General features: G+C 41.1%; 1 protein-coding gene across 1 annotated transcript; it reads right to left on the reverse strand.

Moving 5' to 3' along the window:
• Positions 1-3,070: 3,070 nt before the first annotated feature.
• SFRP4 (secreted frizzled related protein 4) lies at positions 3,071-13,748 on the reverse strand (the record flags this gene model as incomplete). The annotated part of the gene is made up of 6 exons (XM_079785460.1): positions 3,071-3,256; positions 5,331-5,394; positions 9,285-9,483; positions 11,283-11,348; positions 11,447-11,527; positions 13,304-13,748. The coding sequence occupies 6 exons, from the start codon at positions 13,746-13,748 to the stop codon at positions 3,071-3,073; spliced, it is 1,041 nt and encodes a 346-aa protein (XP_079641586.1).
• Between the last annotated feature and the right edge of the window lie 3,774 nt (positions 13,749-17,522).

Consider the following 17,522-nt stretch of genomic DNA (forward strand, 5'->3'; position numbering starts at 1 on the left):
TCTTATAGGGAAAAATATTATGTGTCATTATTAAATTCATATATGCAAACAGGGAGAACATATGAAAAGATTCGTATAAAATGCTAATTTGACATTTAGTGTAGCTCTTTTGATATTTGGGGTGCTTTTGTTTTTCTTTTTGTTTATCTCTTTTGTTTGAATAATAAAAGGGGGATATTTCTTTGCCATCTGAGTGTCAATAATTTCCTGGGGGTGGGGGTGGGTACTAATGTTAACATAGATACCCTATCCAGGTATTTGATCTGAGAACATAATACTGCTTGCTTATTAGTTAAGTCACAAAGGTAACAATAAATTAAAATTTTTGGTTGCCATGTCTGTCAGTATAACATATCTCCCATTATAAAATGCTTTTTTCAAAAAGTATTTTCTGTTAGGAAATATGGTCAGTATTAGCACATGTTATAACCTGAAGCAGAAATTTGTTCTCTTGTTGTTTCTTTCGTGATAATGAGTTTTCCCTCTAGTAGCACGGTTTTATGTTACTGAAAAACAACTACACTTTGGTCAGCTAAAGTAGAGTAACTCTGGGGCCCAAGATCTTTTTCTAGCTACCTGTGTGACATCAATCAAGCCCTGACATCACCAGCAAGCTAGATGATGACCTATAACGTACCATTCGACTTTTTCATTCCATGCTTCTAAATAACCATTTTTGCTTTTTGAATTGGTGATAACAGCAGGTAGACACTTGTGGTAAATTTTTTTTTTATTTTTTATTCAGGAACTGGTTCCACCAAGCAGGAGTACCCTTGAGCTAGCTTGGTACTAGTGTATTAATGGCCAAAGAATTTCAAACAGTGTATTAATGGCCAAAGAATTTTACTCTAAGTTTGCAGTAGACAATCTTCTAAGCATCCAAGGCCAGAAACCAAAAGGGTGGTCAGACTGCATTGGTTTAGAACTGGAAAATAAGAAACTAAGGTTATTTAAGTTCTCATATATCTTATAAGAAAGCTAGAAAGAGAGAAAAAAATCTGTTGGTATTTCTGTTAAATCCTAATTATTTGGTTTCTCTAGCTGATAAATTATATTAAATTTGATTCATTTAAAAAATTGAGATAGTTGCATAGGTTTTCCCTAGAAGTTGAGAACTCTATCTTGTCTATCTATCTATCTATCTATCTATCATCTATCTATCTATCTATCTATCTATCTATCTATCTATCTATCTATCATCTATCTATGTATCTATCTATCTATCATCTATCATCTATGTATCTACTATGCCCACTTCAAGGTGGTCAGCCATCCATTTCCCAGCTTCCTGGAGGTTGGGAGTGGCTCACGGATGAAGAGAGGAGCTTCACCATTGATGACATCAAGTTCCCAGCTAAATTTATAAAAACGATGGGAAGGAGGAGACAATCTCGTGAGGAGTTGGAAAGTCAACACTTTGGTACATCTACGGTCCAAGCATGCTAGAGGAAAATTAATAATATGATCCGGAACTTTCCTTGTGGTCATACTCCTCAGCGTAGCAATGCTACTTAAATGAACATCTCAAAAAACTAATTAAGGATGGGCACAGATACTAGCTATCAAGATGTTAATTTGTCTATTCAGTATATTCTGTTAAGAATGGCTTTTCCTAGGTTTCTTTAGTTTGGATGCTATGCTAAACACCAACCTGGCTTCCCTAAGGGCCAGTGAGATTTGGCTTTTATACAGCAGAAACACTACCCTTTTGTGGGTCAACCTATTGGATTCCTTTAATTTTGTTGCCCTGGGGCAGCAGTGCAGGCACAGTCACGCGTTCGGGAGGAGATGAGTGCCTCTCCTATTCTTCCACTCTCCCCTGGCTTACCCACACACCTCACTTCTGTGTCCCCATGGCTACAGGTATGAAATAAAACAATTTGTTTAATTATATTGTGTGACTGCAACGTGTACCTTATCCCTTTTCTGAAAACCAGGGACCATGGTACATCCTTTCGAGGAGATTTAACTCTTAAGCTAAATCAGGTTGTTCTTTTACGTTCCTGAGGAGTGGATGGACAAGTGACCTTTTCCAGGTGCAGAATTGGTGGGTGGCAGCGGTCTCATAGCAGGTTGGCAACCCAAGGTTTTGGATCCTGACCCTCCCACCTTAGGCCCAAGGCCCTTGTAAACACCTGCAATCAGCAGAGAGACTTGGCCTCAGGAAACCTAGGATGTCCTGGGAAGTGAGACAAGTACCACACCCACAGGTAAAACATTTGGGGTTGACTAGCTGGTACCTCAGTCATAATAGCTGAAAGAAACTCTGTTTCTGGTGTTACTTAAAGGTACTGATGAGAAGCATGAATGTAAAACCAGAGCCCCCCCACCATGGCATGGTAACCAGAGAAAAAGGACCCAGACATTGTTTGCCTGCCTTTCCTTTTTATTTATTCACCATCGTTATTATTTTATTTTCTAGAGTTTATAGCTAAACACAGAGGAGAAAGGCTTCTTTGTAAAAAAACAAACAAACAACAATACACACACAAAAATACTCATTACATTTTTCCGTATCCTACTTTTCTAGATTGTTTAAAATTCCCCTTTCGTTACAAAAATTCTCCCACAAACAATAAACATAAAGATCTTTTAAACATTCATTCCTCTTGCTTTTATTTCAATCACATTTTTAAAAAAATTGCTAAGATTCTTACAACAGAAGTCAAAATGAAATAAAACATACTGTAAAAAAAATTAGATGCTTTTTTTTTTTTTTTGCAATATGGCATTTATTTTACAATGCACATAGTAGGTCACATGGAAAGAACAAAAGCACATTTGCCTACCTGGACCTCTCATAGAAGATGCACACAGGCTATTCTGAACACGACATGCTTTTTTTGGACCAGCTTTCACATACCTTCCATACCAATGGGCATACCTACCACTACGCCTGCAGTGGTGTAAACGGAAAAACTGAAGCATATCATTAAGAAAAACGCTGCAAGATGTGCCTATGAAGAGTACCTTCGCTGTTAAGACAAGGGGTGTGTGGCCTTCCACGGGCTGTCTGGGCAATGCCTGGCCTCATCCTGAGAGGAAGTCTCCGTTTTGGAAAGCAGTTAGCTCACACTCTTTTCGAGTTTGTTCTCTTTGGGGCGCTCCTCGCTTTAATGTTCTTCTTGGGGCTGGCTGGCTTGGGAGCAGGTGGCTTCCCCTTTGGTTTCGGAGGATTACTACGACTGGTGCGCCCGGCTGTTCGCTTTTTGTCCTGGATGGTTCTCTGTTGTTCCTGCAGCCTCTCTTCCCACTGCTGGGAGGCAATTGGTAAACATGACTGTCAAGTACGCTTCACTCCTTTATGCTACTCCACTAATATCAGAACTAATGACAAGTCCCCCCTCCCTCCCACTGTTAAATACTAATCATGACAATAGTTATAATAGCTACCCTCCATTGTTGAGCGCTTATCGTGTACCAGAGACTCGTGATGAAGTTTGGACATGCATTCATTTCATTGAAACTCACAACAGCCCTTCTAGGTGGACACCATTGTCATGACCAGGATCCAGCACACCCAGGTTATTTGCAGAAGGCCACACAGCTGATAAATGTCAGAGCTAGGATTCAAATTCACCAGTCTCACTCCAGAGCCCAAGGCCCTCTAATGCAACATTCCTACACAGCAAAGCTTTCTAAAAATGGCAGACCTGGCTAAAAGCAGAAATGTATCCAGCCTAACCAGCAATCAGGGGCCTCTCACCACACTTATGGATTCACTTAATTCTCTTATATCCAATAGAAGACAGAAGTACCACCTTAATTCTCTTATATCCAATAGAAAACAGCAATGCCCCTCAGTGTTAGCTAGCCAGAGCTGAAGGGGACATATGTCATTCTGAACAGTCAAGTTTCCTTGATAGAAAAGGACTTACTATTTTTAACATAAATAAATACTATTTATTTAAACAGCTGCATAAAGAAAAATAATGAAAAAGTGAGTCCACTTACATAGACATTGCTTTTTATTGTAACACACATGTTGCAACTTTGTTAGAATATATTTCAATCAGCAAAGAGTTTGAGCACCACCATAGGGCAGGCATTCTCCTAAGCACAAGAATTGCAATGAAATGAACACCCTCTTAAGGTGTTCTAAAATAGTAAACTCTTTACTGTATGTTGCTACTGTATGGTGATATTTTCAAATTCTTACTGAAGTGTATTGTAATGTTTGTTACAAAAGTAAATGGTCCAAACAGCTGATTCTTGAAAGCTTTTTTTCTCCTTCAGGTCCTCATGGTGGACTTACCTTCTACATTGATGCTTCTAATCTACTGCAGTCTTGGAAACCAGATAACTAATTCTTCCAGAATTTTCTGTCCAGTAACACTAAGGCGTACTCCTGAGCAATTTGATGACATTTTAGCTCAGATATAACAGTAGTGTTTGGTTCTTTTAGTCAGAAATGCACTGAGTAGGAGAGGCTGTGTTACATAAGTTAGTATTAATATCATTCTCCCCTTAATCAAGTGTTTTATTACAAACAAGGAAATCATAAACAGTTGCTTTTGTGAACCTTAAAACACAAATTCTCCTGAATACATCTAAACATACTTCAGGAGAACAGATAGTTTAAAAATTTCAAACCAAAGACCTTATTTCTTTTTTAAAAAAATATATTTTTATTGATTTCAGAGAGGAAGGGAGAGATAGAAACATCAATGATGAAAGAGAATAATTGATCTGCTGCTCCTGCATTGCCCCTATTGGGGATCGAACCCACAACCCGGGCATGTGCCCTGACTAGGAATTGAACTGTGACCTCCTGGTTCATAGGTCGACGATTAACCCTTAAGCCACACTGGCCGGGCCCAAAGACCTTATTTATTTAGTTCTATTATGTCTTTAGATGTCTGGGCAAAAAATTACTCTACCTCTTCTAATTGAATTACCAATATTTCTATGACATTACCACTAAAATCACAAATAGTACAAAATACAAAATAATTAAGTACAGGGGAAAAGATTATGCTTTGTCTTGTGATAGGATGAGTTTTAGAACTAGGTATTCACACCTCTACATGTATATGTCTGTTTTAATCCCTCTGGATATAAATTCTGCTCAAGTATCTGACTGTTTGCTAAAGCAATTACATGTAATACAATTAAAAAAAATTCATTTAATCTGGAAATAACCAGTAGGTCAGTATTGGATGCAGCCAAATTGTCTTTGAAGTTGAAGAGAGATTTATGATAAAAATTCCAAGTGAGAATAGCTATACTCATAACTACCTATCCAAAAGAATGGGAAGAATACCAAAATTCTACAGATTTCCTTTACATACACTTAAATCCATATTCCTAATATTGTTAATTATACTTACTATGGATCTTTTACTAAGCTGGTCTCTCCATTTTTCAACTAAACAATTTTCAAGAAGCATCATCCTGAAAAAGAGTAATTTATCTTAATAAGAAATTTCTTTTTATGAAAGTAAAAAGTTTAAAAATACAAAATATTAAAAAAATGTTCTTCAATAACCTCACAATCCACCATTTATATTTTGTTGATTTATCCTTTCATTCTTCCATATATATATATGTATATATATTTTAGAGCACACTGTATATTTATATCATACAGTACATTTAATTATTATATTATGCTAGAGGCCCAGTGCACAAATTTGTGCACTAGTGGGATCCCTCAGCCTGGCCTGCAGGATGAGGCCAAAACCAGCTCTCCGACATCCCCAAGGGGTCCCAGATTGCGAAAGGGCACAGTCCAGGTCAAGGGATCCCACCAGTGCACAATCAGGGCTGGGAAGGGATGCTGGAGGTTGGCTGTGGGAGGGCTGGTGGAGGGCTCCAGGGTGTGTCTGGCCCATCTTGCTCAGTCCCGATCGACCGGATCTCAGCAGCAAGCTAACCTACTGGTGGTAGCGTCTGCCCCCTGGTGGTCAGTACACATCATAGCGAGTGGTTGAGCTACCTTAGCATATCATTAGCATATTATGCTTTGATTGGTTGAATGGCTGACCAGATGACCGAACACTTAGCATATTAGGCTTTTATTATATAGGATAGGGTGGGGCAAAATAGGTTTACAGTTGTGAGTATGCAAAACACAGTTTATTATTGTATAATTATTTATTAATTATTGTATTATTTTCCATATGAACAACTGTAAACTTACTTTTGCCCCACCCTGTATGCATTTTGTGATATAATTAGAATTCAAAAATATAATTTTAATAACCAAATAATATCACAACTATGAGTATCTATAATATATTCTATTTCTCTCTCTCTCTCTCTCTCTCTCTCTCTCTCTCTCTCTCTCTCTATATATATATATATATATATATATATATATATATATATATATTACAATGCATAGTGCCAAATTGCTTTCAAAATTATTAAACTTTCATTCAATTTACTAACATTAAGATTAGGTAAATACTGAATCTTGTTTTTATTTGGATTGGAGAATTAAGGAGATAATTTTTTAAATGTTTTATTTACTCTTTGTATTTCTTCTGCATCTTATCTCTATAGATTTAGGTACACACATATTTATGTTGCAGGCTTAATGTTGAAATATTATATGAACTCTTTAGAGAGTAAGGTTACTATTCCATTGTCACACCTGTTGTATTTTCTCAATTTTTATTTGCCTTTTTATTTGTGATTTTTATGTACATGCTAGTATGTGGTCAAATATGTGTACTGACATGTTTCCTTGTAATTTTTCTACATTACTTTTATGTTTACAAAGTATTTTGCCATTCAAATAGCATACATTTATTTACTTAATTTTATCCTTTTTAAGTTTTTAAAATATACTGCTGGTGGGAATGCAGACTGGTGTAGCCATTATGGAAAACAGTATGGAATTTCCTCAAAAAGATAAAAATGAAACTGTCATTTGACCCAGTGATCCCACTTCTAGGAATATATCCTAAGAATCCAGAAACACTAATCAGAAATAGTGTATGCACCCATATGCGCATAAGCAGTGCTATTTACAATAGCTAAGATATGGAAACAACCCAAGTGTCCATCAGTAGATGAGTGGATAAAAAAGGGTGGGTACATTTACACAATGGAATATTATGCAGCTGTAAAAAAGAAGGATCTCTTACCCTTTGGGACAGCATGGAGGGACCTGGAGAGTATTATGCTAAGGAAAATAAGCCAGTTAGAGAAAGACAGGTAGCACATGATCTCACCTATATGTGGAATCTAATGAATAAAATAAACTGACAAACAAAATAGATCTAGAAACATGGAAGCATGGAACAGACTGATGAATCTCAGAGGGAAGGGGCGGGGGTGAGGAAAGAGATTAACCAAAGAACCTATATGCATATATGCATAACTCATAGCCACAGAAAATAGTGCCGTGAAGGCCTGGTGAGGGAGTGGAAGAGGGGTGGAAGGAGTCAATGGGGGGACGAAGGGGACATCTGTAATATTCAACTATAAAGGTAATGTCAAAAATGTATCTCTTTAATCCATTTGAAATATACTTTTAGTAGATTATGAAGTGAAAATATGTACTGTTTTCCAAATAAAAATATTTGCAACTTTCACTAAATATTTTTATTTCCTATTGACTTGCCATATTTCTCACATAATATGGGATCTTTTATGCATTAGAATCTGTTTCCTCTGCTTTATTTATCTTTATGTCTAGTCTTGTACCACATGATTTTAACAAGTGTAGCATTCTACCAATGTGAATGTCTCATTAAGCAGATTTCCTCTCCTCCCTCTTATTTTCAAAATAACATGCCCTTAGTAGTTTACTCTTCCAAATAATCATTAGCATTATTTGTGAATATATAAATTCCAATTGTCACAAATGTTTTACTGGGATTTTTATCAGAATTGCATTAAATTTACAAAGTAACTTAGGAAAGCTGACATGAAAACTCTTATCTAATTAACTAATAACCCATTTGTATATCTAAATAGAATTTAATGACTAGCAACATGGTACATCCCCAGAGCTGCACCTAATACTGTAGCAAATGCAAACACCATGCAAGAGGTAAGCCTAGAAATATTCATTCAGCATTCACTCATTCAGCTTCTTTAGAGAGGCAAGATATAAGTAGAACAACTTTTCGAGGAGGTTGCCCAAGTACTGATAGAGTACAGAACAAGAAAGTTTTCAAGTGAGGTCAAATTAAAAAGATTTTTTTTTAAAAGAAGTAGAGTCTTGAGCTGTATCTAGAAGAAATAAACAGATAAGCATTAATGACAGAGAACCAAGGGGAAGACTTGTTTATATAAAAATGAATAATTTTGCCGGAGAAGAATATTGCAGCAAGTTTGGGGCTCATCCTGGAACCTGTGCTGAAGTGTTTGACTTTTATGTTATAAGGAATATACTAATACACAAAAAGTTGCTAAGGAAAGAGATTTGGGGAGACACACTTCCAGCTGGAGATATGAGTGAGTGTGTGTGTGTGTATCTGTGTGTGTAATACTGCACCACAAATTGTAAACTAAGTGTATATAAGGGAAAAGTGTGGAACTGTAGTCTCAAATGGCCATCTTTATTTGATCTGTAAGCTATTAAAGAGACTTTAAAACATTCTGTATTTGCCATAGTAAGATTGCTTTGAATGACTTGAAATGAATTGGGGTTTTTTTAAGCATTTTATTTTTTTTAAATGTATTTTTATTGATTTCAGAGAGAAAGGGAGAGGGAGAGAAAGATAGAAACATCAACAATAAAAGAGAATCATTAATGGGCTGCCTCCTGCATGCCCCTAGTGGGGATCAAGCCTGCAAACTGGGCATGTGCTCTGACCAGGAATCAAACCCTAACTTCCTGGTTCATACCACATCAGCCAGGCTGAAATGAATTGGTTTTACCCAAAGTAATTTATCTGCCTTTACATTTTTGAAATCATTTAATGAATTCTGACAATGATTTTTAAAGATCCTATTCAAATACTTATATTTTTATTTTTCCTTAATTCTATGAAGAATTACCTTATTATAATAAAAGCATAATATGCTAATTAGACCGGATGTCATTCCGGACATCCTTCTGGATGACCTTCCGGACGAAGCCGGGGCTGCGAGGGAAGCCTGGGCCCCAAGTGCTAGAGGGTAGCCAGTGCCGGCAGCCGGGAGAAGGAAGGCCTACTCCTGCACGAATTTCATGCATCGGGCCTCTAGTAGTTACATAATATCCCAAGGAAGATTCTATTAAAATTGCTTTTTTAAAAGACTGGTGCCTTTTTTTTTTTTACCTACTAAATGAGATTCATGTTTTCTTAAGCCACATGCAGTTTCTTCTGCCCCTCTGTGCCTACCGTGAGCGCCACTCATAACACATGATGAGAACATCTTGATGGGGCAGGATGTGAGGACACTGGCAGGAAGAATTCGTAATGAGTGGGACTTGAGTTCGAGGGATGGGTGATGCGGACTTGAAGATCTCTTTCACATCCACCACTGTCGTTACTTCATTACAGCCACTCCTCTGGACAGCTTTTATCTTGGCATGGATGACTGCAATTTAAAAATTGATATAAGTGTTGCTGAAGCCTTTGGAGAAAAATAGGGATGCTGTATTCATGCCAACTCCTGAGCCTCTCTTAAAGAATCACTCCTGTAATTATGGTCATGTCCAAGTTGCCCAAATGCAGACAAAAAGCCCACAATCACATGCTAAATATAAGGCCTCCCATATTGTCAACATTGTCTTAAAAGTTCTGAATCATGCTCAAGATGTAAAAGTAAATTGACGAGCAGGCTTAGTCTGGGTTCTGCCTTTGGGTCAGTGACTGCTCTTTGGGCTATAGATAGGGTTTCATCAGAGAATTCTGTAGATCCCTCTCAGCCCTACAGTTCTATAGTTATAAAATCAGGTGTGTGGTTTTGTTTGTTCATTTGTTTCAAAAACATATCAGGAAATTTAGTCAATAAAAATTTCATATAAGCAAATATTTGTTTATACTCTGCCTTGTGATGATCTGAAGTGAGACTCAGAAGCCACCTTAAAGTTTGCATGGTTCAATTACCCATCTGAGGCTTGAACTTCCTCTGCCTAAGATTTTAGACTGGAAGGATTCTCTGAAGATCATTGTTCTCAATCCTTTAACTTCCCATGCTATCAGAGCAAGGTCTGAGGTGAGTATCGGTAGAACTGTTATTACAGCTGGTTGTTTATGTTACTGTGTCTGATCACACTGTACTACTGTGGACCTGCTTTGGAGTCCATCCGAGAAAGCTGGTTTATGAAGAAGCCAAAGGATTGAAATAGAAATGGTTTCATCATCAAAGTAGCAACCAGGCCAAGACACCCAGAGAACAGCATGAGAGTAAAACTCAGCTGACAGACTAAGTAGATCTTATTAAGACTATATCTACATAGAACGGGTTTTAAACAAAACCTACTAAAAAAGGAAGTGTATATTTTTGGTTTAATTACCCACATTAGATATATATGATTCTCAAATCTGACAACCTAAAAAAAGGTTATTTTTTCACACTTTTATGTTGCCACTATCTTCTTTCTTTTATGTGTGTGTATATAATATATTCTTATGATATACAATATCAGTTTGAATATGAAAAACAAATTTAGCAAATAAAATGAATAATTTTTCCTAAAACAGTTTTTGTTATTCAGCAGAAATAATTTAAGAAATCCAAAGAAACATAAAATAACCCAAATAGATATTAAAAAAATAAATTAAATTTACTTTCAAGTGATGATAGTAGAATTAAGTTGACTTAAAACATTCAAAATAGAATTATTGACTTATTCTTTGAAGAAAGTGATGTGTATGTTTTTTTTTTCAAATAAGAGAGAAGAGGGCATTTAAGCTATGTCAATATTTATAGCAACAAAGTCTTGGGATTAACCTATTCCTACAACTTCTTTAAGATGTTAAATATTCATAGCTACTTATAAGATACATAAGTAGATATTAATTATTGGGCCTACGGGCTTCAGATAATCAAATCCATGGATCACTCACCCATCCTCCCTGCAGCAATGAAATCTTATGAAAAGAACAAGTGAAGTGTGCTATCCTGGCTAGGGAGGACTTGTCACCAAGTCAAACAGATCATGATGTCAAACTTGCAAACGGAGCCACATCCCTGTTTTCATCTGAGTAATTTACTTTGTATTTATTTGATTTACCCAGAAAAGCAAGAAGTTTTATAGTTGCTATTATGCCATTTGAAATTCATACAGTTAACTAGAAAAATCACCAAACCTCTTCTTTACTTTATGGCCAGCAGACCTGGCTTTAGAATGTGCCAAAGCCCAAAGTGAATGTTCTCATTAGATGACTTACCATAACTGTAGTTTTTGCTCAGATATGTTGCCAGAGTTGGCTTTACTTTTTTGCACTTGCACCGGTCTAAAGAAGGCAAGAGAGACACAAAAATGTTGGAAGAGGATTCAGAGAAGTCATTCTGGGGAGAAAAAAAAGCTGAGTCTTGAGGACAAAGAACTCACCCGGGCTTAAGCGTTTACAGTCGACGTCAAGAGGCCTTTCCTGTACCATCATGTCTGGTGTGATATCTATCCACTTTGCGTCTGAAACACACACAGGGTCACATGGGTGAGGTCAGTGATTTTGGTCTGTTCGCCCGGCTGGAACAAGGAACCATCTAGAGGCATAAACTAATGCAGCATTGCACACACACAAATACTAACTAGTAAAAATGGCATGCAATTGTGGACTATTTCTTTCACATAGACATCCCTGCGTTTAGGAAAGACTTTCCGGTGAGACTGCCTTATCCAGCACAAATTGATGTGAACACACATCCATTTAACTTTCTGATACATACAGCCAACCCGGACAAATTATGGCATTCCTTTTCAAACCCATTTTAAAGTGTTGATCAGCTTATACAAGTGGTCGGCAAACTTAGTCAACAGAGCCAAATAACAGTACAACGATTGAAATTTCTTTTGAGAGCCAAATTTTTTAAACTTAAACTTCTTCTAACGCCACTTCAAAATAGACTCGCCCAGGCCGTGGTATTTTGTGGAAGAGCCACACTCAAGGGGCCAAAGAGCTGCATGTGGCTTGTGAGCCGCAGTTTGCGGACCACGGGCTTATACTAAACAAAAAAGCCCGAGTATTTCCAAATCCCCACCTTACATTCTGCAGTGCAGAAACAGTCCATAGCTACATAATCCAAAAACAAGCATAACCCTCTGTCATTTATATAATTTAAGCAAAAAAAAAAAAGTAGTTTTTTCTTAAGCTGAATTAGAGAGGAGTTTTGATTTTCCCCCTTCACTTTACTTCCCTTCCTTCCTATTTTGGTCAGTGCTCTGAGGGGTATGCATAACTTGAGACACTGCACCATAATCTCTTTGAATGTGCGGCAAGCTAGGTCAGGGGTAAGAAGAATGCAAAAGTATCCTTAGGTTTCACTTCAGCGAGCGGGTTGAAACCTGCTCCTCCTTCCTAGGAAGACAGCAAGATGACCAGGACAAAGGGCGCGAGTGGAAAATGAGGTCCAGTGAACTAAGATGCCACACATGTTGGCTGGTGATTAAAGATCCTTAAACAGACACCACAACTTGCCAGGGTGACTAAACTTATAAGTGCACTGCTGGTGGGGAGTGATGCCTGGAAATGCTTTTTCAGAAAGAGCTTTCAAGAGCTAACATTAAGTGGAGAGTCCTGGTGGGATTGCTTTAAAGATGGAAGGAGCGCTAACCGCTTTGGCTCAGTGGATAGAGCCTTGGCCCACAGACTGAAGGGTCCCGGTGAGGTTAGATTCTGGTCAAGGGCACATACCTCGGTTGCAGGTTTGATCTCTGGCCCTGGTCCGGGCGTTCGGGCGCGGGAGGTAAGCAATTGATGTCTCTCTCTCACATCCATGTTTCACTCTCTGTCTCTCCCTCTCTCTCCCACTCTCAAAAAAAAAAAAAAAAATCAACGGAAAAATGTCCTCTGGTGAGGATTAACAAAAACAAAAACAAAAAAAACCCAAAATATTTTTTAAAAGATTAAAGTATACGTGTAAGGTGCTTCACGCTGGCTCAGACCCACCTTAAGACCTACTGCTATGACTATTCTGTTATTCCTGTAAAAGAAGCCGTCCCCAGTGGCTCCCTTTGCAAGCAAAATCCGCCCCCCTGAATGGGACAGGGTGTTCTTCTGCTCTGAAATGCCTATGGAGAAATCAGACCCTTCTAGAAGTTAGGTCACCAGCCCTGCCCTGGGAAGTGGGGTGGGGGCGGGGCCGGCCGACCACCTGCGGGCAGATGTAGGTGTGGCAGACGGTTCTCTCGGGGCAGCGACAGCCAAGGGCGTCTCCTCATCCCCCTCCGTCCGTCCCCTGGCCTCACCCTCTGGGAGGTCAGTGACGATGGCCTCGGGCGAGATGCACACGCCGCGGTCGTAGACGGGCAGGTCGTCGCAGGCCAGGCTCTCGGGCCAGCTGTGGTTGTACATCTTCATGAGGGGCTCGCAGTCGTCGCGCGCGCGCTGGCACACCGACTTGCAGGGCTTGATGGGGTCGTGCAGGAACTCCAGGGTGCAGATGGGCGCGTACATGGCGCAGAGGAAGAAGCGCAGCACGGCGCTGCAGTTGGCGTCCACCAGCTCCTCGTACTGCTCGATGGCCAGGATGGCGTTCTCCTGCGTGCTGTGGTGCAGGTGGTTGGGCATCCGCGTGATGTTCCAGGGCATGTGCCGGCACATGGGGATGCGCACCGCCTCGCACGGGGCGCCGCGCACGCCCAGCGCCAGGCGCAGCCACAGGCAGAGCGTGGCCAGGATGGAGAGGAGCATGGCACTGCCGTCCTGCGCCGCGACCCCGACAGGCAGAAAGGCGCGTCGCTTCCCACCACTCCCACCCTATCTTCCTCTCTCCCCTCTCCGAGGAGAAAGTGCTTTAGGGCACAGGACCCCCAAACTCCCTTCGGCAGCAATGCGGGGCGCTGGGGCTGGCCGGGGATGTCCGCCCTCTGGAGCGCAGTGCCCAAGCGGCGCCAGACCTCAGCCAGCCTCGGGGGCGCGAACCCGCACTGGCAGCTCCAGTCCCGGACGCGGCAGCTCCCAGCGCAGCCAGCCATGGCCATTGCGGGACTCTATTTATCCCGACACCTCCCCTGACGTGGGCTCGGAATGCTCCCTTGGCAGCAGCGGCAGGCGCGGCGCGGGCTCGCCCTCCGCCGCTCCACCCCCTGCCCTCTCTTTGCAGAAGCGGTGACATCATCTCCTCCAGGCCGCAGCCCTGGGTTGGAATCTGACATTCCCCCCCCCCCCCCCCAAAGTCCCTCCTTTTCGGTCTGGCCAGTCCTTTTTCTTCGGACCAAGAAAAAGAGCCTCTGGCTGTCGTTTTGGACACCGGATCCAAAAGGGTGCAAGAGAGGATTTCAAGAGAAAAACAGCTGCTCTTTTGAGTCAAAGCTGAACTTTGCGCCTTATGCCTTATAGGTTCCCCACGTACACAGCTGGAGGGAAATAGGGACAGCTGCGGCCCTTTAATTCTGGAAAATACTTGCTTCCTCCAGTAGGGGGTAAGAGAAGCGCTGAGTAGTGAGACTGTGTGTGGGATGGGAGAGTGCAGTAATAATTGCTGGCAGAGGATGTAAACAAACAACTACCCCCACTCCGCCCCACGTTGTGTGTAGTTTGTTTTGTTGTTATTGTAGTGGCTAATTGACACTAGAATAGGCTAGAGTTTTTCCAGAATGGCATTTGGTCTCTACCAGCTCCAGTGACAAAACTGCCTAAAGGTCCAATAGCATCTTCTAGTTTGAGAAACGTCTTCCACCTACCAACTTTTCCCTTTCTTCTTCTAACTCCCTATTCCTCTCTCCAACATGAATGAAACCCAGGAGAAAACAAAGATTATGGACACCACAGTCTGATAGATGCCTCCCCCCCCCCCCCCAACTGCATGCCAAGTGATTCTAACCCAGCAACCTAAAATCTTTTTTTTTTAAAAATATTTTATTGAATTCTCTTTTTTACAGAGAGGAAGGGAGAGGGATAGAGAGTTAGAAACATCGATGAGAAAGAAACATCAATCAGCTGCCTCCTGCACACCCCCCACTGGGGATGTGCCCGCAACCAAGGTACATGCCCTTGACCAGAATCGAACCTGGGACCTTTCAGTCCAAAGGCCGACGCTCTATCCACTGAGCCAAACCGGTTTCGGCGCAACCTAAAATCTTGATGTTTGATGTGCTTGGAAACTGTTGTTTAAATTGACTAAGAAGCTATGTACTATGGAAAGCAAGTATGTATGTTTTGTTTTCTCTTTTATCTTATTTTTAGGAAAAGGTAGTAAAACAAACTGCTGGCTCAGCTATCCACAGAAAAGGGTGGCATTTTGTCGCAAGGGTACATAGATCTTCAGGCAGTAAGTTTGCTGATAAATGTTATTTTTTAAGGACATTAGAATATGCAAACATGTTCTCGGAATGTTAATGTTAAAATACATAATTTCACTGGAAATCTGAACTTAAGGCAGACAGATTTTTCTCTCCAAAACTTAGAACCACCAAATTAGTTTAGTTTTGACTCTGATCAGGACTGAGGACCCAGGTAGTCACTGAAGCCAAAGAATAAATCAGTGGTTCTCCACCCAGAGAGGACCCAAGGAACAAAAAGCACAACAGACATTTATTGAGCATTTACAATGGGCTAGGCAAGGTGCCAAGTGCTTTAAATGCATTATCTTATTGGGGGTGGGTACATGAATTAAACACATACGTTTAAAGGATAAATGAGACAAATGCATTTCAGGATTTACCCCAGGAGTTTGGTTCCATTTAGGGCAGTGGTTCTCAACCTTTCTAATGCCGCGACCCTTTAATACAGTTCCTCAGGTTGTGGTGACCCCCAACCATAAAATTATTTTCGTTGCTACTTCATAACTGTAATTTTGCTACTGTTATGAATCGTAATGTAAATATTTGTGTTTTTCGATGGTCTTAGGCGACCCTGCTAGCGGTTCTCAACCTGTGGGTCACAATCCACAGGTTGAGAACCGCTGCTGTAGAGACTAAGACCATCGGAAAACACAGGTATTCACATTACGATTCATTAACAGTAGCAACATTACAGTTATGAAGTAGCAACGAAAATAATTTTATGGTTGGGGGTCACCACAACATGAGGAACTGTATTAAAGGGTCGTGACGTTAGAAAGGTTGAGAACCACTGATTTAGGGGAAGCTCCGGGCATCCAAATACAGCCAGGCCCGTCCAGACAGGTACTTCAGTTTTCTCTAGGACAGATCTCAAACTTCAGAAATGCTAAGCCAGGCTAGCAACATGGCAAGCAAAGGGAGAGCCCCATGAGATCTCAAGGTATTTCCAGCAGTAAAATCCAATGAGACAGAACCCCTGACTTAGTGAAAAAGATTTTCAACCTGAGTTCTTCTGAGGGAAGAAAACACAGTTTTGAGAAAAAGCTGACCTGCCCTTTTCCCTGTGAGTTGGTTGAGGAGGAAACCTTCGAGGGGGCTCATATGTCTGCAGCCAGTTTGAACCTGCTGCATTTGTTTAACTGTGCAAGTCCCACGTCATATTTTGGGTGCCTCCTTGATGTTCTCCATGGCATGTCTTTTAAGAAAGGGTGAGAAGTGAAGAGCCCTTCTCCATCAATCAAGCTCTTTGCTTACCCCAGGAGGTCTGTTAGAAGTCTGTCCCTAGTGTTTCAGGCCAGGGAGGACAGTGGGGGCAGTAAGGGATTCTCGAGGATTCTATCAAACCATCTCCCTCTTCGTGCCCTGCTTTAGCACTCACTCCATTAGCCCACCCTTGACCTTTTGCTAAAAGCTCGGGTACCTGAGGAAGTTGCCTTGGCCACTAGCTTCTCTCTAGTGATTCCTTCTCAATCTCAAGTGCCCGCTTCTCTGTCCATCCGTCAAATGTCTGTCCTTCTCTGGGGCTTCACCCTCATCCCTCCTTTTGCTCTCTACACCTGCTGCCCCTCCAGGTTTTCCTGGCTTGGGCACCATTAGGGCTAGAAAATTCTTTATTGCGAGGGGGAGGAGGCTGTCCTGTGCACTATGGGTAGTAGCATCCCTAGCTTCCTCCCACTCGATGCCACTGGCAGCTTAGTCCCCACCCCACTGTGACCATCTAAACCTTTCCAGATGCTGCCAACAGTCCCCTGGGGGGAGGGGCAAGGCCTCTCTGGGTGGAGAACCACTGATTTACTCTTTGGCTTCAGTGACTACCTGGATGCCAATGGTTCACCATCCAGACCTCTCCCCTGGCTGGTCCCTGGAAGTGCTGATTCAACTGTCGCTGGGCTGTTTCCACCTGTATATCCCACAGTCACCTCAAAATCAACCAATTCGAAACTGAATTTATCTTTTCTAGCTCAGCACTATTCGAATCCCCAGTGGCCCAAACCAGAACCCTCTCTGAATCTAAATCGGTCTCCGTAGTTCCCAACTCTGTCCCACCCTCTGCATTCCCACCATCACCGCTTTACCTCTGGCAGCTTCCCTTGTCTGGGTTATGACAGCATCTTCCTCCTTCTTCCCACCTTCTGCCTTGCCCTGCCTGCTCTCCACAGTGACCTGAGTGAGCTCCCTAAGG

Source organism: Cnephaeus nilssonii, assembly GCF_951640355.1.
Source record: "Cnephaeus nilssonii genome assembly, chromosome: 12".
NCBI lineage: Eukaryota > Metazoa > Chordata > Mammalia > Chiroptera > Vespertilionidae > Cnephaeus > Cnephaeus nilssonii.